Source organism: Pieris rapae, chromosome 8, assembly GCF_905147795.1.
Source record: "Pieris rapae chromosome 8, ilPieRapa1.1, whole genome shotgun sequence".
Lineage (NCBI taxonomy): Eukaryota > Metazoa > Arthropoda > Insecta > Lepidoptera > Pieridae > Pieris > Pieris rapae.
Genome location: NC_059516.1, coordinates 1,202,420 through 1,227,565, shown reverse-complemented (window position 1 = coordinate 1,227,565; position 25,146 = coordinate 1,202,420). Strand labels below are relative to the sequence as shown.

The 25,146-nt window shown below is 33.1% G+C and overlaps 3 protein-coding genes across 3 annotated transcripts; 1 reads left to right on the top strand and 2 right to left on the bottom strand.

The window, feature by feature from the left end:
• Positions 1 to 931: 931 nt before the first annotated feature.
• On the top strand, positions 932 to 12,930 carry LOC110998838 (23 kDa integral membrane protein). The gene is made up of 5 exons (XM_022267631.2): positions 932 to 1,056; positions 7,548 to 7,733; positions 9,503 to 9,685; positions 10,196 to 10,432; positions 10,883 to 12,930. The coding sequence occupies exons 1-5, from the start codon at positions 994 to 996 to the stop codon at positions 10,955 to 10,957; spliced, it is 744 nt and encodes a 247-aa protein (XP_022123323.1). The 5' UTR covers positions 932 to 993; the 3' UTR covers positions 10,958 to 12,930.
• A 1,005-nt stretch (positions 12,931 to 13,935) lies between these two features.
• Positions 13,936 to 19,010, bottom strand: LOC110998837 (23 kDa integral membrane protein). Its single transcript, XM_022267630.2, has 5 exons — positions 18,903 to 19,010; positions 16,829 to 17,017; positions 16,226 to 16,402; positions 15,276 to 15,515; positions 13,936 to 14,500 (listed from the first exon to the last, which is right to left on the bottom strand). The coding sequence occupies exons 1-5, from the start codon at positions 18,963 to 18,965 to the stop codon at positions 14,405 to 14,407; spliced, it is 765 nt and encodes a 254-aa protein (XP_022123322.2). The 5' UTR covers positions 18,966 to 19,010; the 3' UTR covers positions 13,936 to 14,404.
• A 1,771-nt stretch (positions 19,011 to 20,781) lies between these two features.
• LOC110998839 lies at positions 20,782 to 24,323 on the bottom strand. The gene is made up of 5 exons (XM_045629131.1): positions 24,143 to 24,323; positions 23,180 to 23,350; positions 22,553 to 22,686; positions 21,270 to 21,375; positions 20,782 to 20,878 (listed from the first exon to the last, which is right to left on the bottom strand). The coding sequence occupies exons 2-5, from the start codon at positions 23,333 to 23,335 to the stop codon at positions 20,795 to 20,797; spliced, it is 480 nt and encodes a 159-aa protein (XP_045485087.1). The 5' UTR covers positions 23,336 to 23,350; positions 24,143 to 24,323; the 3' UTR covers positions 20,782 to 20,794.
• Between the last annotated feature and the right edge of the window lie 823 nt (positions 24,324 to 25,146).

Here is a 25,146-nt window from a genome sequence, read left to right as displayed (position 1 = left end):
TTAGTAAAATTATTAAAAATATTTGAATATTTAATTCATTAGTCTACGTTGATTGTTAATGTTACATGTCTTTGTGCAGAGACAGTTAAAAAAAGTCTACTAGCTAAATAAAATAATTCATGATTTAAATGCAACCAAAGCTACAGTTATAAATGCACTTATTGATTGCAAATCAAATCAATCATCAATGGTGAAATAAGTTCTTCCAGCATTTATATAAATATAATGTACATGGATTTAATCTGGATATTATATAAGACTTTTTAATTTTGAAATTACATCGTAAGTGCTTTTTGGATATCAGCCAAATATCAGGAGAACCCTAAAATGTCAGTGACCCTAGATGAGTGATAAGAAAATTATTTCTTGCTTATTTTTGACCTCAGAGTCAACGACTCCGTTTGGATGTTTGATTCTGGTTGCTATAGAGATTCGCCGTATCCTTTGTGAAGAATCTAGAAAAATTATATTCCGCTCATACTAAGGAGCAGTGAAAGCTTAGTTTAAGCATGAGGCTCTTCCCCGAGGTTTCAAAATTCTTTATCAATTTTCACTTCCTTCGGTGAAGGCAAAAGACAACGGGGTTTGTCAGACACAGAAGGCTGATCACGAAGAATAAGAACCAACAAATCTGAGCAAAACCTCATGGGCACCTCGGAATTATTTACATAATGAAACCATGTGTTATACCTTTTATACCCCATAAATACGGTATAAAACTTCTTCTTTTAAAATTAAACTAACAGTTAATATGTATCTTTAAATATTAACTAAACGTAATAATAATTAGTAAGATTTCTATCAGACTTTATTTAACATCTAGAGGTCGTTATGTTTAAGGGGACTTGCGTGTTCACCCTAACACCACGCAACCACAGATTGTAATTAAACCATAGACCGCCATAGACCACTTCCATAAGTTTGGTGGACGCTAGAGCGCACGAACGCGTCCGACATTGGCGCGCTTTTTAAGTGACATTAAAAAGTATCAAAATGGAGAGCTGCGGGATGAATTGTATAAAATATTTATTAGTTGTTTTCAACGCAATATTTATGGTAAGTTTTTCTATTTTATTATTTACTCTCTAGTTTATTGTCAAACTTATTGAAAAAGTTTTTTTACGTTCTTCTATTGATTCATTTTTATTAAAACATGTCGAATATCGTTGACAAATCTCACAATCGGAGTGAGGATTCAGGCAGTTTATTTTCGTAAATGTATATTGGATTTGTAGTGCGTTTATTTTTGACCTAGTGCGTTATCGCGTATTGTGTCAAACACAAACACAAATTCAAAGAGTAAACTAAAAATATATTAAAACTGATTCTGTTTATTTGTGAAAAAAAATACTTTTGATAATTTCGGTGATTACAAATCTTTGATTATATTAACATAAACAAATTAAGATTTTAATTTAGAAATAATTCCCCGTCGACCACTCTCAATACAGTATGAATCATGGTTTCTTAGTAATAACGTCATTGATATGACATAATAATAATTACATTGCTATGTTCACAAGTGTTTACAAAGTTGCTTTATGGGTTTTGCAAATCTGTAATATAGTCAATCTTTCTGAAACGAATACGTGTAAAACTATTTAATATTGTATTATATCAAAGCAAAATCTTCTTGACTTGCTTCTACTGTAATTCACATGTTACTTTACAGTCTAAACTGTCTTTTAACTCAAAATCAAGTTAGCTAAGGTAGAAATTTCAGATATATTTTTATTATTAATATAATAAAAATAAAATAGAATACTTTTATTTTAGAACATAAGATCATCATGGTATCACTAAATCCACGTCATTAAATTCGAACCTGTAGGCATCCCTACTCATCGGCAATGAAGACAGAGGGTGTAGGCCGAGAGAAAACGACGGCGTAAAACCTCTCGGTACTCTTAAAAAAAAGCAAATCATCAAACAATACTACAATAATTAAAAAAATACAGCCTGACTGCATACATGAACTCTTTTTAAATATTTTTTATAACTGCCTGAGTTCCCCTAAGGGCCTCGAGCCTAAGAAATGCTTTTAGAATAATAATGTATCAGGTTTGATGCTATTGGTATTATGTAACATCCGGATATTGTATTAAAAATACCATTATCAATGAGAATAATTATTAATTATGTGCAGAGGATACAAAAGAGTATTAAACCCTACTTATTGTCATACGATTTTATTACGATGTTTTTTTCGTCATAACATTTTAAAAGCAAACAAAAAGGAACGTTTCGCTTACATTTTGATTATTAAAACAATCATTGGCGCCACAGTCTACTTTTTATTTCTGTATCAGTTTCATGATCATTTCTAAATCTAGGCAGGTTGATCAGCCTCCTGTGCCTGACACACGCCGTTGACTTTTTGACTAAGGCAAGTCGTATTACTCGCGATGTTTTTCTTAACCGATCGAGCGAATGTTAAATGCGCTCATAGAAATCTATTTGTGCACAGCCGGGGATCGATCCCACGACCACAAGGATGAGAGTCGCACGCTCAAGCCAACACTGCTCTTTTGTTTATTTACCGAAAGAGTTTGAGCGCGTTAATCTTAAGAACTACTGGTTCAATTGTTCAATTGTTCAAACATTATTTTCGTCCATGTACCGAAAGCTTTTCGACCTATGAGGGTAAAATCAAAATGTATACTTCCTTTGTCTTGAAATCCAAGTTCCAATTTATAAACGTCAAAATGATTGTCGATACAATACTATTCTGTTTTTCTATTTCCTCAAAAGGTCATTAGTTAATGGAAAATCGATGACCCGATTGCCACTTTCATTTAAATATGGTACTGCCTTCCGGTATTCGAGCATATTTATGGCATTTGTATGAAAATATATTTTTACAGTAATATATGGGAAATTTGTCTTTCGCGTTTTACGTAAATGAGAACTTCTTTTTATAAATCAAACAATTCTAAAGGCTAAAACTTCGTTCGTTTGTTAGTTAATTGAAATCGTCTATAAACAAGTTTACGACTAATTCCTTAATCACTAATACAAGCAAAAGATGATGTCACATGTCATCACCACTTTGCACAAATTGTGCCAATTAAGCAATTTACTCAGGCCCTGGTTTCATACTGATCTTGATAATTTGTAGCTACACGGCCACTGTCAAGGAAATACTTATTTTTTATAGTTTCAATACAACTCACGTTATCATAGAAACAACAATACTTTAATATCGTATATTAATTTCGTTAAAGAGTAATATTCATAAACGTCAAAGTTTTGTATGAATATTAAAGACATTTTTATTTATGTCTAAGTACATTCAAGTAGTGGTTTTACTTAGGATTCACAACTCTAAGAGAGTGCGTTTGATTCTCAATGGATACCAACTGAAGAATCAATAAAATAAATGCAAAAATGAAAAATTCCACAATTGGTTGCAGCTATAGTAAGTACCTCAATTCAAAGAGAGTTTTTTTAATATAACAAGAGGCAAACAGGTTTGAAGCTCACGTGATAGTTACTTTTTTTATTCTTTATTTTACAAAATAATATACTTAATATATTCACTGTATGTTACATTTATAATTCATTGTGGTTTGTATTTATGTAACCTGTGTTAACTGTGTCCAGTTTGTGTTTCCACCACACAAATTTCTTTCATTACTAACATTAAGTATCACTTAACATCAGAAAAAAAAATTCAATACATTTAATCAAGCCACGTACCTAATTTGGCTGTGTTGTGTGATGGTGTAAAATTGAGGGTATGTATGTGGGGTTTGCTCATGATGCAGGTGATTTTGCGCTATGGATATTCTTAATACACTTTTTAACCATATTCAATAGCCTAAACAAATCAAGGCTTAAATAGTGGTCGTTGTATGTCCAGGCTGCGCGATAAAAAATTTAGAGTATGTATATTAGTTGTCAAATATGCGTGTAGGAGATATGTGTCATATATGAAGCTCCTTATTTATACAAATCACTCATTGAGAGTGCCCATCTCCTGCCCGTTTGCCCCTTGTAAAAAAAAAACACTTTTTAACTTTGAGTATTTTAATTATGTGTTAGAGAACTTAATTTTTGTATTGTATTCATGGGATCTATTACATTCATAAAATTAAGTAGCTATTAGATGAAGTTTGGTATTAAATAATAGTAGTATTATAATGTGTGAAAAGCATATCCTTAGTTGAAATAGCCTACCGGAAGCGCATTGCTCATAGCGATGAATAAAGCCTTCACAAGGTCGAGCTAGACTAGCATAAATGGCGATAACAATCTTTATTCGTGTTGTACCTAGGTTACCTAGACATTTATGTATAACGAATTAAAGTTTAGGGCTATTTGAGGCGCTGGTAATGAAAAATTATCTACTAGCGTTAATACAAATAATTGTTCATTTATTTTTGTAAATCTGAAACCAGATTATTTAAATGATCCTAATCCATGCAATTGATTTGCTTCAGTTCAAACAATTTCTATGACTCAAAACTTGGCGATTAAAAAGAGTGGCGGAGAGTTTCTTGCCCGCTGTACGCCCTTGACTTGCGAACTGGTAGTAAATGTAAATTTAGAAACACTTTAACATCTTTCCTATTGACGTTCATAAGTGTACTACGTTACCTATATGAATAAATTGAGTTTGGGTCAGTACGATCTTTTCCAATATAAAACTTAATATTAACCAAAAACACTTGGCGACATTACAATAAATTATAGATTTGTGTGTGTGTCTATTTATCACTATAGGTATAGAAAATTGTGTGATTTTTAAGCTGTAAAAGAAATAATATATATACGCCTATTTCTTTATCACACTAATGACTTTTTTTCACGTGGATTTAAGTGATACATTTGTTGCTATGGTAACCGTGTCTAAATAAAACTAATGGTATCCATGGCAACAGTTAACCAAGTTTATAAGGCCGTTGGCATTCAATGTACAAAGAAACTGAACGTAGGTGGATTAGCTAATAAAAACAAGTCTTACAAAAGTGACAAAGCGTTTAATTTACACGCCTATGTGCTAAAAAGGAAATGAGAGACAGTGTTTAATATTCATCAGGCTTTTAACCTCGAGCTTTCTTATTTGATTTTTTTTATAGAACAGGGGCCAAACGGGCAGGAGGCTCACTTGATGTTAAGTGATACTGCCGCCCATGGACACTCTCGATGCTAGAGGGCTCGTTAGTGCGTTGCCGGCCTTTTAAGAATTTGTACGTTTGAATGTTTTTAGTTTTATTTATTTACTTCGTTACATTAATAAAAATCAAATAACAAAAGCGTCGAGCGGCCTCATCGCTAACAAGCAACTCTAGTCAGAAAAAACGAAAAAATAAATATGATAAAGTGTAGTTATAACCAAATCTTATAAAAAATAAAAATTATAGAATCACCAATCTTAATGAAATGAATACAAAATAAAACTGTTTCGTTTAACTAAACTTGGCTTTAATTTTTCATTAAAAAAATGAATGAATGAGTGGCACTTCAATATTTTAGGTCAAAGACTCAAATGATCATTTATCAATCTAATAGGCAGGTAGGTGAACAGACTCCTATGCCTTTCTGGGATTTAGGCAAGCCGATTTCTTCACGATGTTTTCCTTTACCGTTCGCGAACATAGAAAGAAAGTGCATTCGTGCCGGAATCGAACCTACGACCTCAATGAGAATCGCTCGCCGAAGACCTATCAGCGAAGATGAGACTTGTCTCACATATTTAACACAAACCAAATAATATTTATCCAGTAAACAATCCAAACTATTTAATAATAGAAAAACAAAGAAATACAACTTACGCAAGCCTTACTAGTAAAATAATATACAAACATAATTGTAGAAATAACCAGTACGCATAAACACGAAATGACCAAAATGGCGTCATCATGACCCAATTTGTACACCATCGCGCGTCGTTTGGACTGGCCTATATCACACATCTGTGGACTAATGCTTTTTTAATTATCTGTCAAACATAAAACTGATTTAAACCACAGTTTTAATTACCAAATTCGTAGTGAATAAACAAAAATAGATGCCTATGTCAAAAGGAAACATAATTACTATTATTATATTAAAATAGTATACTATTTTTCCGTTTTTGCGTCTGAGGCTCAAACTAACTGTTGTGGTCTCTGGCAGAATAAAGCTGGCCCTGTCTCAGCACACACACTCACATAACACACTTAAAATGTACCTGGTGGCTGCAGCGTGTGACTCTTTTCCCTAAGGTTATAGGTTTGATCCCCGGCTGTGCATGGCCATTGTTTCTATGGGCGCATTTAACATTTGCTCGACGTCGACGGCGTGTCAGACACATGAGGCTGATCACCAACTTGCCTATTAGATTAACAAATGATCATGAAACAGATACAGAAATCTGAGACCCAGACCTAATAAGTTTGTGGCGCCACTGACTAATGTAACGCTCGCTAAAAATACTGTAAATAAATAGCAAAACATCTTTATATGCGATTTTTGGTTCATCCATCAGAAATCCAAGAAAAAAGTTCGTCGTATATCAAAAATTATTTTATGATATCGTGGTTGTGAGTTCAATGCTCTGTTGTGGGGTTGATTTCCAAAACAACAGTCGTATTTTTAGGAATAGAAGAATTAATTCAAAAATATTGCTTGTATTATTTCATGTTAAGTCACACATATGGCCCGGTCTGTGAAAGATGCTTGCTGTGTCAAGCATCCTCACAAACCAACAATGGGCGTGAAGAGACGGACGCAAAAGCCGCATCGCACAGATCACAAATACATATGATTATTACAAGCATCTAGATACCTGCAAAAATCTCTATCTGCGTCGTTTTAGGTATCAGTAGCTATTGAAACAAAACATAATGTATCAGATCATAAAGGTTGTATATTTATGATTGGACAGAATATATTATTAACGACTAACGAAATGCACCATCATTTAATTCGTTTTACATTCTCACCCCCCGTTTGTTATTCATACAAATATTTTGATGATGGTGCCATAATAATGACTGTCTATCACAACGACGTGTGGTGTTTGTTTATATATCTATTGTTCTGTTGACATATAACCGGTGCGGGTTATTGATTTTTGGTTTCTTTAAACCCAGTTCTAAATCAAAACCTCGTCGTAAATCGAATATCTTTAATACTGTGTACTTTAGTATCATGTAAGAGGGTTTGATTTCTGAAACAACAATTGTATTTGTGGAAAGTAGAGAAGTGTTTTTAAAAGGTATTCTGTTTATATAACAGGATGCAAATGGGGAGAAAACTCACCTCAAACTTAGGCCTTAGACTTAGAGTCCTTCAAGAAAGTTCGTACCAATTCTTAAAAGGTCGGAAACGCACTCGCGACATCAGATGAGCCTCCTGCCTTTTTCGAAAAAGAAATATCTCCTAAATTAGCTATTTAAATTTGAATTTTTGTCACACATCGAGACTGATTTGATTGATTCCCTGGATCCTGTTAAAATTGCAGGGTATAAATATTATATTATATTTATATATTATTTTATATACATGATGTCATTCATAGTTTTTTTTTGTCAATAAAATCCTGCCAATCTCTGTTCCAGATACTTGGTGTCATCATAATAGCGGTAGCATGTGTGGACATGGGAATGCTGAAGGGGTTTGCTGGCATGGAGACAACGGGCCACGAGACTGATGCTGTTCTCATTGCTGTAGGGGTTCTCATCATTATCGTTGCCGCTTTTGGCTGCTTCGGTGCATGGAAGGAGAGCCCGAAATTGCTATACATTGTAAGTATTTATTTTAAGGTTTCCGTGTGGTTCTTATAACTATTTATATAAGATAATTGTTGGTCGTATTTCTCCACCAGGAGCCGATACCACATTTCGCTAATCCTGTCGCAGTCTATGTTTTAAATCTTATTCATTTAAATTATTTTAACCAGTTTGCTTATCTTGCCGAAGCCGCGTACAAATTATTTAAAGAAATCTATTAGGTATGAGGGTGGTCAAATATTTAATCAATTACCATCTCAAATATTATTGGAGTGTTTGACAAATTCAAAAAGGCAGTAAAGATGCATGTTATAATGAACACAGTTGATTAAAATTAAGACGACTTTTGGCGACGTGTATCTCGCTCGTATATTAAGTTTCTCATAAGAATATTTTTTTTGTAATGAGAAATAAAGTTCTTTAAACATATCATATACTTCTTTACGAAAAGGGAAGAACGAAAGAAGAAATCTTGTCTAATCTATATTGTCTATTATATATTATCTATATTGACAAATATGTTGTGTTATTTCGTTATTAGGAGCCGTTCAAGTATTGCGTAAACACTATAGGGGCTAGGGGGACATTTGATTTTCTTGTTTGGTGATTACGTCGATGACTTTGCTTACTTTTGCTGACATGAGGAAGAAAGGGGGGCACTAAATCTGCTTCCGAAATACTTGAACGGCCCCTTAACAAAGCATTTGGAGCCGTTAATTTTCAAACTTTTTTGGAATAGCTTACGTTAAATTTCAATTCCCAGTGATCCATGCCGATTTGTTTACAATGAAGCTTAAACCATGCTATCTTATATAATTTACGGCTGATATCGTAAATAAAAATGATATATTCTTCATGTTGTAGGACTCGCCCACAATGCCGTGTCATTGCTCTATAAATCCCATGACCTAGATATATATGGGTGTAATTTTGTTACAATGACCTGGTCAACGTGTTGCAGATCCATAAATAAAAGTAGGCGTTTTTAGGAATCTCAAGTGTATAAAGTTATTTCATAATGAAATGTATATAGTGAAAAATAAAAATATGTTAATCATTCTTGAAAGCTGATAAGAACTATCGAGTCAATTTTATTTATTTTATGAAAACACTCCTTCCCTGATTGGGCACCCTAAATTTTAAAACGATTTTAGAATCGTTTAATTAAATCGTATTGTAAAAGAAACAATAATAAAATACCTGAAAAACATCTGGAATTGTTTGCCTAATATCATTTACCACACAAATCAAGTTAACTTAGGCTCCTAAAGTCTGATCATCAAAGTTAAATAGCACATTTAGAGGTAATGTATTATAAACACTAACCACATACCTATTGTTTTTTTAAATATAATTGTTGGTAAAGGCTTATCTGATGTTAAGTGAAATCGCCGACCAAAGACAAATTGCGAGAGGGCTGACAGATTGTCTATGGTTGCAGGCCGGCATCGCACTTGACGTTTTTAGAATTAGTACGCTTCTTTCATGATGTACCCTTTATTTCGGAAATACTGGTACAGCTGGTTCCACATAATGGTGGTACCTATATATTTGTTATATATATGTTCTGTCCGAAATAGGTATTTTTCTTCTAGAGGATTTTATTATACAGACCATTTATTGTCATACATGAAATGATGAAGATTTAAAAAATATGCCGTAGATTTAGTTCTGTGTGATCTGGTAAACTTTAATATATAAATGTCATATACTAGTTACATAATAAATTAGTAAAGATTCTATAACTACTCCATCAATATTAAATGTATACAATTATCTTTCAGTTCGTGGGCTTTTTAATACTGATCATCCTACTGGAACTGTCTGTGGGTATAGCAGCGGCGGCATTACGACCACAAATCGAAGGTACCATGAAGACGCAACTGCGAGCCTCGTTCATCAAAAACAAGTCCACGCGAGAGGAAGACTCTGTTTACAGGGAATTTTGGGACAAAATTCAGAACAATGTAATTATAAATATTTCCACTTGATATTACTTTTAAAATAGCATTCATATACGTTGTCTGATAGAACTTAGAAAAGAAGAAGTTAGAGGAGAACCAATAAGAGAAGAAATATTTTAAATTCTTTACCGTCGAGATAGAATACTCTTGGATCATTTTTTGGTTTAATTTATTATAATTATTGACCCTAGGGTAAAATAAATTAAGCACTTTAATAGTTTAAGAGTTTAACGAACATAAAACTAACAAAAGCTAATACCTTAGATCTATAAGTATGTTGCCAAATTTTACATATCAAGAATCTCTGATTTTCAAGTATGCCTTTTGAAAGCTAAAATTACAAATGAAAAAAAAAACATACTTTTTAAAAATAGTTTTTTCATTATTTTGTTCACAACTAAAATATAATTCATCTAAGGCACATAACTCGCTATATACTTTTCATTTCAAATACTTTAGTAATAATCAATTCCAAAATAGCAGGTGTTCAATTTCACTCTATTACTCTGACAGCTGGAATGCTGTGGTGTGACTGGGCCCGATAACTATGTAGCCTCCGAACCTCGGCTGAACCCCTCTTACAGCTGTTGCCCTACCGATGACTCCGACCGAGCTGTTGAGATCAAGCGATCCGACTGCATCTCACTCTCTAAATATTATCAAGAGGGGTGTGAGGATAAAGTACTGAGCACTGTGCATAGCGCGGGATTATCCGTCATTGTCTGTGGGATACTGTTTTGTTTCTTGGAGGTAAGGGAGATATAATAATCAGCTGAACAATATTATTTTTAAATTAATATCTGCACTATTAAGCAAGTAATTATTTTTTTTATTCCACGTTATATCACTAACTACTAATTGACGTGAGACCGATCTTGAATTAGATTATCTATTTCTCTTAATTATATATTTTTATTTTTTTTACCTTTTATGTAATGCAACGAAGTGTTAATAAATAATAAAATAAATAATTATAGAAATAAAAAATCAATGGTGATACAGCTTTGTTTAGGTAATAATTTAGAGAAAACACTAATTTGATACTTTAATAAAAGACTTATAGGTGATAATTTGTTAATCTAATAGCCCATTACCTAGGTGATCTGAGTTTCCACGGTGCAGGCCACTATAGGACATTTGTTTTGATTTCATTGCAGAAAATCTAATAATTCCCAATTTTAATATATTTAATATTTTCAGATGGTTGGCATAGTGTTGGCATTATGGCTCGCACACTCGATCAAGAATGACGGAAAAAGTCAGGAAACGGCTTAATCACTAAACAAGACAGCTTTTTATTGCACTATATATTAATTATATCGTATTGTAAAGGGAAAATGGCCTCAAAATTGTTGATCCGGCCTTTTCATAACGTCTTGATAAGCGTTTTGCAATACGGGACGTTTGAAATTGTCGCGCGATAAAGAACTTATTTCCAATTTATTCGCTTTATCAAAAAATGTTTAATTAACATATAATTTGGTACAAAATTTTCGTCAAAAATACTGAATCCTACAAGAAGCGTGTCATAATTTCTCTTTTCCAATAAAAATTCCATATTAAATTTTTATACAGGACAATCTCAAGGTTAAAATCTGCGCTACGGGTATAGAAATACTTGTACATACTTTTCTTGGCCGGTTAGAGCGTCGATGTCATAGATATTTAGTATTGCCAGTAAATAAAAATTACCCATTATAAGGGGGAAAATTAGAAATCATGTATCTAGAAAATACAGTTCTAGGCTTAAATAAATATGACACAAAAGGAACAACTCATATGATAGGATTGTTACCTGTACTACTTATATAATATATTTTAAAATAGCAAACAGAACTGTTGTAATTAATGCAAGGAATAAAATAAATACATTTGAGTTGTATTTTTTTAGATGTTGGTAGATAGTAAAATTAGAGTTGTATTTGTCAGACTGACAATGTCAAACTTACATTTCAAAATGGCGACGATTGTACCAATTTCAACCGCCGCGGCCGGCCAAGAATGTAGCAATGTAATCTAGAAACATCAACAATGATAACTATCTCTATTGGAGTACTGAGGCTGAAATAAATCAATTAGTTGAATTTTTTTAATTAAAAAAATCATTACTCTTTTGTCTCTTTCTGACAAATTGTGTTTCCCCTACGATGAAAAGAGGCAGATGAGTAATTTCGTTATATTAATGTTTTCCGTCTTTTAACTCGCGAAATCGTAGTATTTTCAGCTTTACGAGACGCTCTCTAGTGTTATTTATATTTTTATATTAAAATACTGTAACCACCTTTTAGATTTAAGAACTAGCGTAAGTATTTATTTAATTAAAATTTAGAAAATGTGGGAGCAGAGCTTATATAATCGGTAATTAATTATTTTATATGAAAGAAATAAAGTGCATTTTAAACTTTTCAAAACTTTTTCGGTACTTAAAATTTTTCTTAAACCACACAACGTGTGTTTTTTGTCGTAATTTAAAAAAAATTGCTGAAAAAATATAGGTTTTGTGCACATAGGAGCTGCCTAGTCAAACTGTAAATGTTAAATTAGATTGTTTCTTAAAATAATAGATATCTAAGTATCACACGCACACAAGCTGCAAATAGTGATTGAGAAATGTGTCGTATAGCACTTTCTGCCGCGCACCACGTGTAGTCAACCACAACCTTTACGACTCAGGGGCCTTCCAGAGTCTACCTCTCAAAAGCCGACAACACATCCGTAAACCTGCAGGCGTCGGTTGCTAGTTTGTCTTTCGCAAGAAATGGACATTGATTCTATAAACGTCTTCCCATAAAAAAATCACCCACTTTCTGTATAGATTTTTATGAATTTCACAATTTGTTTATTTATTATAAGACATGATTAAGTTATATGAACGAAATACCAAATTTTTTTTTTTTCATATCAGGCATGTGAAGTAGTCACATCAATCGTTTTCCCAATCTTTGGTTGGGATGTCGGTTATGAAACCACAATTTTATTACCTTCTTTTTTCCACTTTATTAATACGTCTAGTACTGTAAAGACGGCAAATAGAAGAGACTAGCTGCCCATGACAGAGAATCCTGTGGGAGTGTTAATCTCTTTTTTATAAGTATTTTCTTTCTTTACTTCTAGATTTAATTTCGGTTTTGTATGTCCGCTCTAGTTCCTGTATTTGCGATTTGTAATATTTAAAATAATTAAAGCATAAAGTTTTATTAGTGTTAAATGGATGTTACATAGAGTTTAATAAATAAACTATCAGTGTTTTGATTAACAACGTGTTTTATTGTGATTTTGTGAATATTTATTGAACACATTTACCTTACATTTTTAAATATTAACGTGATTATATAATTTGCTACCGTCTAATTAATTATTGAAATCGACATTGGTGTTATTATCTATTGAAAGTTACAAAGCCCAGGTCTGACATAGACAACATTTCTTACATAGGCCCAGGTCTGACTCAAAACATACATATTGAGCAAAGTAAACTTCCTCACATATACACATATATGTAGACTTACTGTTTATAGAATTCGGGCTATAGTTTCAAATAATACCATGAAAAACATTGTAAACAACAACACAACACAATGTCGGTTAATTTATTTATTAGTCCTAAGAGATTAGGACTGAATAAAGTAACTGACTTTTGTCTAAAGTTATTAATTAATTATCTACCCTAACAACATATTATATAGTTTATATTATTTTATGTTTTAGACTTAAATCCAACACATGGTATAAAATAAGATTTTTAGTGCAAAATTCAAGTTTCTACACAAGAGGTGTTTCGAGAGAAAGTTTAGATTTTCTATTACACTAATCTTCTATCACTAATATAGCATAGAAGCGTGCAAACGATACAAATTACAAATAAATCTTAAATTAGAAACATTATATAGGAGAAAATTGGCTGGCAAAAAATACTTACAGATATTGGTCCCTTGCAGCTTTCCGAACTTTTATAACTACACAAAAACTACAAAATTTAAACTAATTAACAAGACAAAATTTACGATATTATATTTTATATTTTTACTAGCAGACTCGGCCAAGCGTTACTGAGGCTAAAGTTATTGTTATATTACATAGTAGTAAACCATTCAAGGGAAACGGTAGGAGAACTTATGTGAAGGGTAGATAGCTTATGTGAAACGTTGTTACTTTTAACACAGCGCCATCTGTTAGAATTTTATCAAATATTTGCAATAAAATAATATTGCGGGGAATAAATTAAGATGTTAGCTATCCTATCTTTTTAGACCAAACTGCACACGGTGTGCAAGTTTGATTGATATTGGTTCGTAGTTAAGGAGTCCACAGTGGACATACAACTTGACACGTAATTTATATATATTTAGAAGAAGATATATTGATCGCCGTCACATAGCAGATGTCCGCAACGCGGCCACTAAAATGATTTAGGCTGTGATTTCTTATTGGGCGTCCCGTAGGCATGTTTGTACTATTCTCTACATAAATACACCAGTTTTCTCGAACATTCGAGAACTAAAACCTATATGTTTTTGGTGAAAACAATTATGAAGGCATACAATAAAGACTTACTAATTAAATAAATCCTCTACTTGTTTATCACAGAATACAGCTAGTTCTCATTTTATCATTATATTTGTGTTCTTAATATGTAAAGTATAGACTTAAATCGGAAACATGTGAACTAAGTGTGTAGGTGATGAATTAAAATGATTTAGTTCGATTATGTGAGGGTCAAAATTAATTTTCGAAATGGGCCTGCAGTGTTTGTTGAAGCTTCCGACGCTCGGTCGCTACACCTCTTGCCGTGAAAATTGCCAGTATTATACAGACGACCTGAAATCAATAAAAACTTATACAGATTATTATCATTAAGATATGTGAAAGCGATCATAACCCTACCACTATCCTATTTCTTTCCATTTTTGTTAACGTTTCTTATGGAAATATATGGTGGAGTCGAGTAGTTATATCCATTTGGAAAGATCGATACATGATTTAAATAACTTCGCTCGATAGAAAAAATTCCAAACATAGCAAATTTTTGAAACATGGAATTGATTTTATGACAAAAATTTATATAGAACATGATTTTGAAATTTACACGATATATTTTATCGCAAACCAAACTAATGTAAATCAAATTTAATATGTTACATAAATCCTATTACGGGCCGTGGGCCTCAGCTCTTCACTGCGCACCGCAGTCAACTCAGAGACACTAGCAGTAATTTTAGAGAGTTTAAAATCGTTTTTAAATCGTTCATTAAATGCTAGGACATTTAAGTTGGTAACTTTCATGAACCTTAGTAAATGTATGTAATAAATACAATAAGTTTGATAACAGAAAATAAAGAAATCAGTAACGTAAACCGAACATTTTAATAACAGAAATGTTGTTATGAAATTACATAAAAAATATATAACTTAGTTGGCAGCTACCTTGGACAAAGAGTTAGTCTAGCTATTCAAAGGGGGAACGCTGCCAGTATTTTTGAACCTTGTCTAAAGGGACTTCTTTTAATAATATATTTTAGTTTTATTGATTTTTTGTGTTGTTCCCTCCATTAATATTATTCGTTAGTTATATATTACATTAAAATATACAAACCTCAAACAAGGTGAATATTATACCAGTGCTTATAAAAATATTCCCTTTAAGAGCCTTCTTTTCCCTCAACGCTTCCTCACACCCCGTCTTGTAATAGGACCTCTCAGCAAGGCAAGTGGAATGCAGTTGGCGTCTTGCTCCACCCTGTCTTAGTGGATGCGCTCGGGAGCAGCAAGAATCTGGTATTTCAAGATGTATAATAGCATAGTCTTGGGGCCCATCGACGCCACAGCATTGGTTCTGAAAAAAAAAATGTTAAGCTCTTAAAGAGAGAGAGAACTTGAACAGTTGGTGTTCCGTAGAGATGTGAGGTAACTCTGCATCTTTTACCGCATTTACTATGGATAGTGTTCAGATGAGTTGTTCGTTCATTTCAGCTGAGTAACTAATAGGGCCTAAAACATAATACTTCGTGTACAACAGTAGTAATAATAATAATCGTCATTACTTTTACTCGTTGTTCACAAATTATAATCCTTACAAACATTGTGTAAAAAAAACTTCGCGATTAAAAAGAGTGGCGTGAGTTTATTGCCAGTTCTTTCATCCGTTCTACGTCCTTGATTTGAGGACTGGCAGTAAATGTTAAATTATAATCATTTAATATATATTTATTGACGTTCATAAGTGTACATTATGTTATCTATGTAAATAAATGATTTTTGATTTTGATTTGATTTAAGTTATGTAACCTAACAATACATATATAAATATATATTTTATCGCACATCATTTAAGAACCGTTACATGAGCAAAGTTATTTTTTTGTTGACGTCGCAACCCTAATTTTATATTTATTGTTATAATATCATTTAAACAATAAAAAAGTGTTCACCCAGCTTGAAAGAAATTGGTACATTTAACATATATTTCAACATATCAAAAACAATCATCATGAACAGGCACCGAACTTCACTGGCGTCTACTGAAAAAAATATTTAAGTACCTACCTCAGACTGTAAATGATCCCAAAGAGCTTGCTGATCACCACCCTGATCATCAGCAGTAGAGTTCCTATAGAACTGAACCCTTAACTCGTTTCCACCTCCCATCCAGGCGCTCAAGACGGCGCCTCCGACACCCACCAATACTTCCACAGATAAGAGGAATATCAAGAAACAGGCGTGCTGAAATGGTATGACAAAAATATTGAATTATCTATATTTAAAGTACACTGTAAAGATCAAGTAAGTGTATGTATTCTCTTTCTATATTTTAGTTCAGCTCAATGCCACCAGAGGCGCTATTTATAAATAAAACAATTCTACTACTTTAGATATTGTGGAAAATAAAGTTTAAGGGCCTGTTTCACAATGTATGGATAAAGTGTCAAATAGCTATGCAACACATAAATTATTCGAAAGATAAAAGTTCCAAATAAGATGCTTCACATTTCATGACGTATAGCGCTATCTGACAGTCGTGAAACGCAAAAAGACTATTTATCCTACCAATAAGTAACAAATAGCTTATTTGGAACTTATCCGGACATTGTGAAACAGGCTCTTAATATTGTGGAAATTAAAGTTTAAATGAACTATAATGTCAAATACCACATAAAGAATCTTGATGTTCTCCCTCAAAGCACCAATACATCCAAGAATAGCTGTGACCAGTAGACCGAGACCCAAAGTGAGAAGGAAGGACAAAACGGCACGAGACAGAGCCGACTGATTCTCTTGACGAGACTTCTTCTCTCGCATGTTGATGACGCATATCGCCATCAGCACAAGACCGAAGAACTAGAAACATAAAAATAGTGTTATTCTAGAATATACATCACAATGCACAAGTTGATTTTCTTTTCATCTAAAAGCCGACAAGGCTCAAAAATCGTCGTGTGTTTGACCATACCTACAAGCAGTGGCGGATTTACCAGCAGGCTGAGTAGGCTGAAGCAAAATCGGTTTTAGAAAAGGAAAAAAAATCGGTCAGAAAGATATTTAAACGTAATAGTTTCAAGGCTGCTTTGTTTAAATCAAAATACTAGTGACTTGATTTAATACTGATCTTTAATTAAGTGTCTGGAGATTCAATGAACTCTCTGATTTTATTACTATAATTGAAGATATATACACCAATCTTACCCAATGTGGGGCGTGGCCCCCACATACCACAGGGGGGCAATTTGATTGTCATTTGTCTTTTTTATAAAACAATTGTTAACTAGACTGGAATTATAAAACACTTAGTAATGAACAAAGCCTCGGAGCGCGGAACAATAAATAATTGATTGCAATCGATATACGCCATTATTAATTCAAGCAGCCGTATCACTGTACGAAGTAGTTTCTTGATATGTCTATATGTTTATAGTATCTATTTATTTATACATATATATACATTCTAAAACAATGTGTATGCCTAAACAATACAAGAAAATATGACATCACAAATTTAACACACATACACATCAATTAAATTAGAACTTTAGCAATATATCAAAGGAAAAAACTAAAGAAACGACCACAGAATTAATACAATCATGTAACAAAACAAAAGTAATAGAAAACAAAAGATAAGTCGGCAATCAAGTGCCTCTTTAGACACATACCTAAATAAGATGAAAACTTTTTGTTTCACATAAGAATTTTAACAGATCCAATTTTATGTAAACCTCAATTTTTCATATTTATAATAATACGAAAGAAATATTAATGAATTTTATATAAAGTTGCTCTCACTAAAAACACTAATTTGCCAATACTGTGTCAGACTGACATACACATTAATAAAATAACTTAAGAACAGAATATCAATTTATTAACACAAACAAACATAAGACAGCGAAATCAACGTTTGCATTTAAACTTATATAAATCGTATCGGTATCGTGGGTACATATACATAACTATGAGTATACATAGCTATGATAGTGGTACAATTTATACATTAATTATAAAAATTCGCACATTCCGCCATATATAAAAAGGCATCCAAATGTCATATTAATTTTATAAAGACATAAGTAACATTTATTACTAACAAAACACACACAAATTAAAAATAATCAAAGAAAATTTAAAAAAGAATGACAATTTTTTATTCATGATGTTTGTTCTATGAACAATAATCCGCGTATTTAACCGTCGTGTGTCACATATCTTGATTTTGCTATACCCCAAAAATAATCAAGAAATCTAATGGAAATCGCAGCTTATGCTAAATATTCATTTTCATATCATTACAGCTCTTTATAAAGACTTTATTATAAAGTACGCGTACCTAGTGCTTAATTCTGTTAAGTTTTTATTGTTACTTAAAGAACTGTTTTAGATAAAATACGATGTTTTAGACTTAATTAATTAATTTGAGGTTTGCTTAAAGCAATTATAATAATAATTAATCACTAGTAAATATTGAAATAAGCAATTCTATACATGTATGTTATATACGTGTTTTAGTTTGCAGCGGGCAATTAAATTCGTGCCATAAAGGACCAATGATTTGTCGTAGGTACACATATTTATAACCATTTAAATTTAATAATCAATTTTTCCATACTATTTTTAATTATAATCTATTTTTTTATACAAATAACTCCTGCTTCACCTATGCTCATAAGAGAGTGATTAATATATTAATCGCTTCAAATATATTTAAAAATATAAATAGAAAGGTACTCACAATAAAAATGATATTAAACAGAGTCAGAAAGAATTTCATACAACGAATGCTACGTGGTTTCATTTTAAATTTTGTTTGATTAAAATTTTTAAAGTATGTGTAGTTTAACTGGCGTGACTCGACAAAATGAGGGTGGTATCGATCATTGCAATGAGTACCATTGTTGGTCAGTTAGCGTACTGTGACGAGCGACGCGAATAGCGATTGTTGGAATTATTTTACTTTTTTGTGGCTCTTCCTTTCGACAAATGACACCCTTACAGAATCATTGTCAAGAGGTACACAATTCCAGGTTTTATTTGTCTTTTTACTATTAAAATAATTTTAAGCTGCATTTAATTTTAAATCATTAGACTGTCAGACGAAACTTAAAGGATAGTTATGTGGTCGAGACCATTTATATAGACAATGATTGTAGAAGAACAATCCAAAAGAAGGCCGGCAGCGTGCATGCGAGCCTCCTGGCAGTGCGAGTGTCCATGGACGGCGATGTCATTTGGCATCAGGTGAGTATCCTGCCCGTCTGCCTCCTGTATCATCCTGTCTTTGCGCTTAAGTCTTGTATGTGGTCGAAATTTTTCTTTGTATCATAGTATGCTTGCTTAAGAAACGCTAATCGCTCCGCTCAACACAATGCTTTCATTATCGAGGACATGGGAATACAGGTGGTTGTTTCCCCACAACTTACCTTGTGATTTGCAAATTATATAATACTAGCTTTTTGTGTATAATTATTTATAAACTGGCATCAAGCACGTCTCAACGCACTAAAGATTGAACCAATACCGCATATACCGTGATATGATCAAATATTTGATATGATGAGGTCAGTTCTACTTCATCGCTCGACTTAAAGATCACGTATTATTTTTATTTGTAATGGTCGTCGAATAGGGATAATGAGTATATAAGTTACTCTGATCGCATTTTTTTTATATAAACGGGAGGCAAACGATCCTGCGGGACGCCCAAAAAAGCAATCATAGACACCCATTTTTAGTGGGTGCGTTGCCGGCTTTTAAGGGAGGAGTACGCTCGAATTTTGAATTGTTGGAAGTCGTATCCCTCAGGGAAGACTCCCGCCGGTAGATTCCACAGTTCGCTAGTTCGCAAAAGAAAATGCCTTGTGAAACGGACTCTGGAAGATTTTCAGCCATCAAGGTGCATTTCTTATCATTTATCGACGTCTTTTATTTATATAATAGAATACAATATGTAAAATGAAAGACGAATGTACGATCCAGTCAAATCAAATTGGTCAAAAGTATCTCTAGAGTATTATATTATAGGCGGTGACACGCGAAGTTATGAGTCATAATATTGCTTTCGTTACCATAAATCACAGACCTTCGCAACGTTTAGTCTTGCGGCTTTTGTTTAAATTTTTTCATTCGGACTAAAGCCTGCAGCTGAGTTTTATCATCGGACGTGAAGGCAGAATATGAAATACCATCCGTATCACCTCGACAGACTTCCCGCCCACCACCATGTGGAATGTGGAATGTGGAACCTACCCACTGAAGTATTTCCGAACCAACTTAGGATCCTTCAAGAAAAGAGCGTACCAATTCTTAAAATGCTGGCAACGCACTCGCGAGAATTCTGGAAATGTGAGTATATGAGCTCCATAGGCGGTATCATTTAACACTTCATTATTATTATTTTAGTAAAAAAACAAATCCTTCAGGTAATCGAAGATAGGTGTTGTTTATGGTTCCTTAGATTAAGATTAAACTTAAAAATAGGCTTCACTGAAATAAAGCCTTTCTTGTAGTTTCTATGAATTAGAGGAAATCAAAGTCCAATCAGGATTTTTTTTCATTACTTAGCTTTAGTATGTATTGTATTAAATTGTACAAAATAAATAAACACAAAACCTGAGATTAAATAGTTTAATACATGACAGTTTGTTTATAAACGTGTACTTTATTTTTTACATTATTTGCCACCCACATCGCTAACAGCATCCCGATTGCCTGAAAATAATGTTTGTATAAGAAAAATATTTTTTAAGTCGTATTAAGTACATCAAACACATCTATAACAAAAAAAATGTATGTAAAAGTTATTAGAGAACTCCCAATACTTTCTGTCTTTGTAAGAAATGTTTAAAAACTTCGTTAATAGTTCTATTATAACAGTTGAGGGGCGTGTATTCGTAGGGAGTGACAGTTTTTTCCACCGTTTCACCATTAAACATGGATACAAAAAAGTCAACATCTAACACAAAACTTCGCGCATGACATATTTTAAAAGCAATTCTTGTTTATAACATATCTTGTTAAGCATATCCTGTTATACGACATAAATTAGCAGTTTAGCGTTGTAAAAAACTTTATTATTTAAAATATAAAAGTTATAAAGAACCTCAAACCAGAAGCTAGTCATAGCAACATCCTGAAGCCGTTCAGCGTCAGAACGAAGTACAGCAAGAATCTCGGCTTCACATCCATCAGGAAAATAGCTAGAAGATCTGAAAGAATATGTTACCTCTTATTTTTCAAAGACTCTTAGTGGGTCTAACCACAAAAATTTATAAAAATCATTCCAGCAGTAAATGTAAAACGTACAAAATAGATCTAAATATATCAAGTCTATAATTTAAAAAGTTGTTTATTTCGGAAAATAGGTTCCATAACTTTGTTAGCAATAACAACTTAATAACTAAATCTAAGGATTAGTAGGGTTACATATTAAAACAAACAAAAACATATGAATTGGGGAAATGAAGTATTTCCGAACCAATTCGACTTAGGGTCCTTCAAGAAAAGAGCGTACCAATTCTTAAAAGGCCGGCAACGCACTCGCGAGCCCTCTGGCATTGAGAGTGTCCATGGGCGGCGGTATCACTTAACATCAGGTGAGCCTCCTGCCCGTTTGCCCCCCGGTTCTATTAAAAATAAAAAACATTTATACCGCTTCAATTGTTCATAGCCAAATCATTCCGCATGAAATGGCGGAACAGCGATTGAGGCATGGGCTAGCGAGACTGTCCGCGATAATGCTAACTTCGATCTTCGTTTTTCAAAAATTGTAATTTTAGTCCTTTAAAAGATAAAAGCTAACAAGACACTCCATTGTTAATCTTCTCAGCTAGAAAATGTTGGCCTTTCTCTGATTTATTTGTCGTTTAGTCTATGTTACGAATCCAGGGTGCAAAATACGATAATGATATTAAGATGAGCTTATAAAGTCAGGCAGGCTTGCGCCTTAACTGGATGACTTTAATAGTTTAGTAGTTGGTACCTGATAACTGCTGATGGCTTTTATGATATGGCTGTTAACAGGATAGGCAAATAATTCATCATTGATTCATGTCATCTGCCTAGCCGTTTGATCAACTGGCTGAATATCGTTTAGGCCGTTACTAAACGGCGCCGTTTAGTTAAAAGGCTAGGCTGTTAATTAAACGGCTAATTAAGCTAGTTGGCTGCAACATATATACAACAAATAGAATCTAATTCACATTTTCTCATTTGAAATTTAAAAAAAATCGAGTCTCAATTTCATCCTAAAATATAATAAATGAATTGTAACATTTAGTTATGATACTTCTTATACTGTCCTATCTAGATTGGACACGTTTTCTTCTCCTACTTCTCTCATCCATTGCTTTGCATCCAAAGTTTGTCAAATGGTTTTATACTTACTCTAAGCAAGCATTGTACAGCATCATCTGAGTGTACTCCGTTTTAGTTTTATACGCACTTGGGCAACAGGAGATGGCCACATGTTGGCCCATAGCATGATAATCCTCTGGTCCATTTAAGCCGCAACATTTGTACTAAAAACATCAATTTTTGAAATACATATTATTATTTTCTATATTAATGTTATTGAGATACCGATGCAAGGCACCAGATGTATCACGCACCGAATAAAATCCGATAAAGACTGGCGATTTCAGCAAAGCGAACTGTTTCTTTTATTGTAATTTTATAAAATATAAAAAAAAATCAGTGACGCTAGAAACTCTCTTGGCCTCAGATTTCTGAATCTGTTTCATGATCATTTTTAAATCTAACAGGCAAGTAGGTGATCAGCCTCCAGTGCCTGATACACATCGTCGAGTTTTTCTGTCTAAGACATGTCGGTTTCCGCACGATGGTTTCTGTCACCGTTCTAGCAAATGTCAAATGCGCATATAGAAAGAAAGTCCATTGGTGTACAGCCGGGGATCGAACCTACGACCTCTGGTATGAGAGTCGCACGCTGAAGCCACTAGGCCAACACTGCTATAATTTATAAAATATTAAAATTTTTAATACACTACTTACAGCAATTTGCAACTGGTCCCATAGTTTCCTGTGCGTTTTATCAGTAATATTCTTGAAGAAATCCTCTTGAAGCCACTCTAAGACCCTAAACTCAAGACTGTATCGTTGAACACCCACGAAGATCACAACAAGAAGCTCCAAAACCATCGTTATCATTAGGAATCCGATATACTGAAAACAATGTTAACTTTTATTCAAAAACTAAATAACTAAATCTAAATCCAACGGTTTAGCTGTAGCATTCTTCTGTCTCTTTTCATAACATCGTAACCACAGTTTGACAGAAGAAGACGAAAGAGAGTTAAAGAAATTTGACTTATTTAGTTTTTAATAAGTATTTAAATGTTTTGTTTTAATTTTTGTAGTTATTGTTTGCTTTTCACTTACACGTAAATTAATCAATAAAGCCTTTTATAAATTTGACAATTATTTTAATGATACTAATCCTTGGGATTGTTTTGCTTCAGTTCAAATATTTATGACTTGTGTCATACAAATTGATTCCTGCCAGTTCTTCTTGCCCGCTCTACGCCCTTGACTTTCGAACAGGTAGTAAACTTAAATTTAGAATCAATTTGACATCTTTTTCTGTTGAACGTAGTTACCCATGTGAATATAGTTATTATAAAGAAAAATAAAGAAAAGAACGCTGACTCAGAAAAGACTGCAAAACTATATATATGTATGTATGTTTTAAAGTTTTGTATAGTAAACATGTTACTACATACATTACAAATTCACTATATATAATTAACAAAAATATTATCCAAGCCAACTGCGCCATGACAGCTTATCTTATCTTAATTGTTATACTGTTTTTGTTGTACTACAAGGCTACAAAACTCTCTCAACGAATCTACCAGGCGTTACCAAAGTTACTTTATAAATCAGTACAAATGTATCTTACAGGTTCCAAGAAGATTATTTCAAAACCTAAACAAAAATTCAATCATAAAATCATACCAAGTATAGTATCTTCACGTTATTTCTTGTCGTCCCAACAAGGCCAAAGGTGGCAACTGACAGAACAAGCCAGCAGATGAAAATCACAACGATGTCTCCTATATAGGTACCAGCTGCATATTCCTCACCATTCTCGTTCAGCACTCGGGTGTCAGCCACCGCGAAAACGAATGTACATAGGGCTATGAGCTGGAGAACATTTAATTATGTCATGCTTAAAATTGATTTTTTTTTTTATAGAACAGGGGCAAACGGGCAGGAGGCTCACCTGATGCCCATGGACACTCACGATGCTAGAGGGCTCGCGAGTGCGTTGCCGGCCTTTTAAGAATTTGTGCGCTCTTTTCTTGAAGGTCTCGAAATCGCGTTCAAGAATCAAAGTGTAAAAATCTTCTTTACCTTTAGAGTATTTTTTAATATTAATTTTACAGTGTCTTCTTTATTTTTGAAAGTAATTGTTACAATTCTCTTAAAGGAAAATTACGTGTAACTGCTATCCAGGTGGTTGTATCCACGGTCGTGTATTAAAAATCTGTTTGTAAATCGATTGGTAAAACGGTGAAAGTAAAGATCGTGAGGAAAGAGTCAGTATCTAGCTTATAAGATATTTTTAATATCAAAGAAATAAATCGTGTGTGTACTTATGTACACGCGTTAGAAGTTACACGTCATTGACGTGACAATGTAAAAAAAAATAAAAAAAATTATCTTTCGCCTTATCCTACATTTGTAGAGAAAGCGACACTAACAATTGAAAAAACTAAAATGTTCACTAAAGCTAACTTCAGGGCGTCGCGTCGGGCTTAAGTGACGGTGTGCGCGCGCATCGTAAGAATATACTCTTATCATTTCTCCACAATGCGCCAAAAGCAGTAGATATAAATTCAAAAAACAAAAGCAAGTAAAAACCTAAGACTAAATAGAAACTTAAACCTCGTTAAAAGCGAGACAAAATTAAAATAAGATACTAAAATATATCGATATTTTTACTCATGTTAATAATT

Excerpts from the sequence above, each read along its gene's own strand:
- LOC110998838 (XM_022267631.2), top strand. The coding sequence starts at position 994 with ATGGAGAGCTGCGGGATGAATTGTATAAAATATTTATTAGTTGTTTTC. Across the intron at positions 7,734-9,502 it reads GCCCGAAATTGCTATACATT|TTCGTGGGCTTTTTAATACT; the intron begins GTAAGTATTTAT and ends ATTATCTTTCAG. Across the intron at positions 9,686-10,195 it reads GGGACAAAATTCAGAACAAT|CTGGAATGCTGTGGTGTGAC; the intron begins GTAATTATAAAT and ends TTACTCTGACAG.
- LOC110998837 (XM_022267630.2), bottom strand. The coding sequence starts at position 18,965 with ATGAAACCACGTAGCATTCGTTGTATGAAATTCTTTCTGACTCTGTTT. Across the intron at positions 17,018-18,902 it reads TGTTTAATATCATTTTTATT|TTCTTCGGTCTTGTGCTGAT; the intron begins GTGAGTACCTTT and ends TTATGTTTCTAG. Across the intron at positions 16,403-16,828 it reads ACATCAAGATTCTTTATGTG|CACGCCTGTTTCTTGATATT; the intron begins GTATTTGACATT and ends ATACCATTTCAG.
- LOC110998839 (XM_045629131.1), bottom strand. The coding sequence starts at position 23,335 with ATGATAACGATGGTTTTGGAGCTTCTTGTTGTGATCTTCGTGGGTGTT. Across the intron at positions 22,687-23,179 it reads GGGACCAGTTGCAAATTGCT|TACAAATGTTGCGGCTTAAA; the intron begins GTAAGTAGTGTA and ends TGATGTTTTTAG. Across the intron at positions 21,376-22,552 it reads CTGTACAATGCTTGCTTAGA|ATCTTCTAGCTATTTTCCTG; the intron begins GTAAGTATAAAA and ends ATATTCTTTCAG.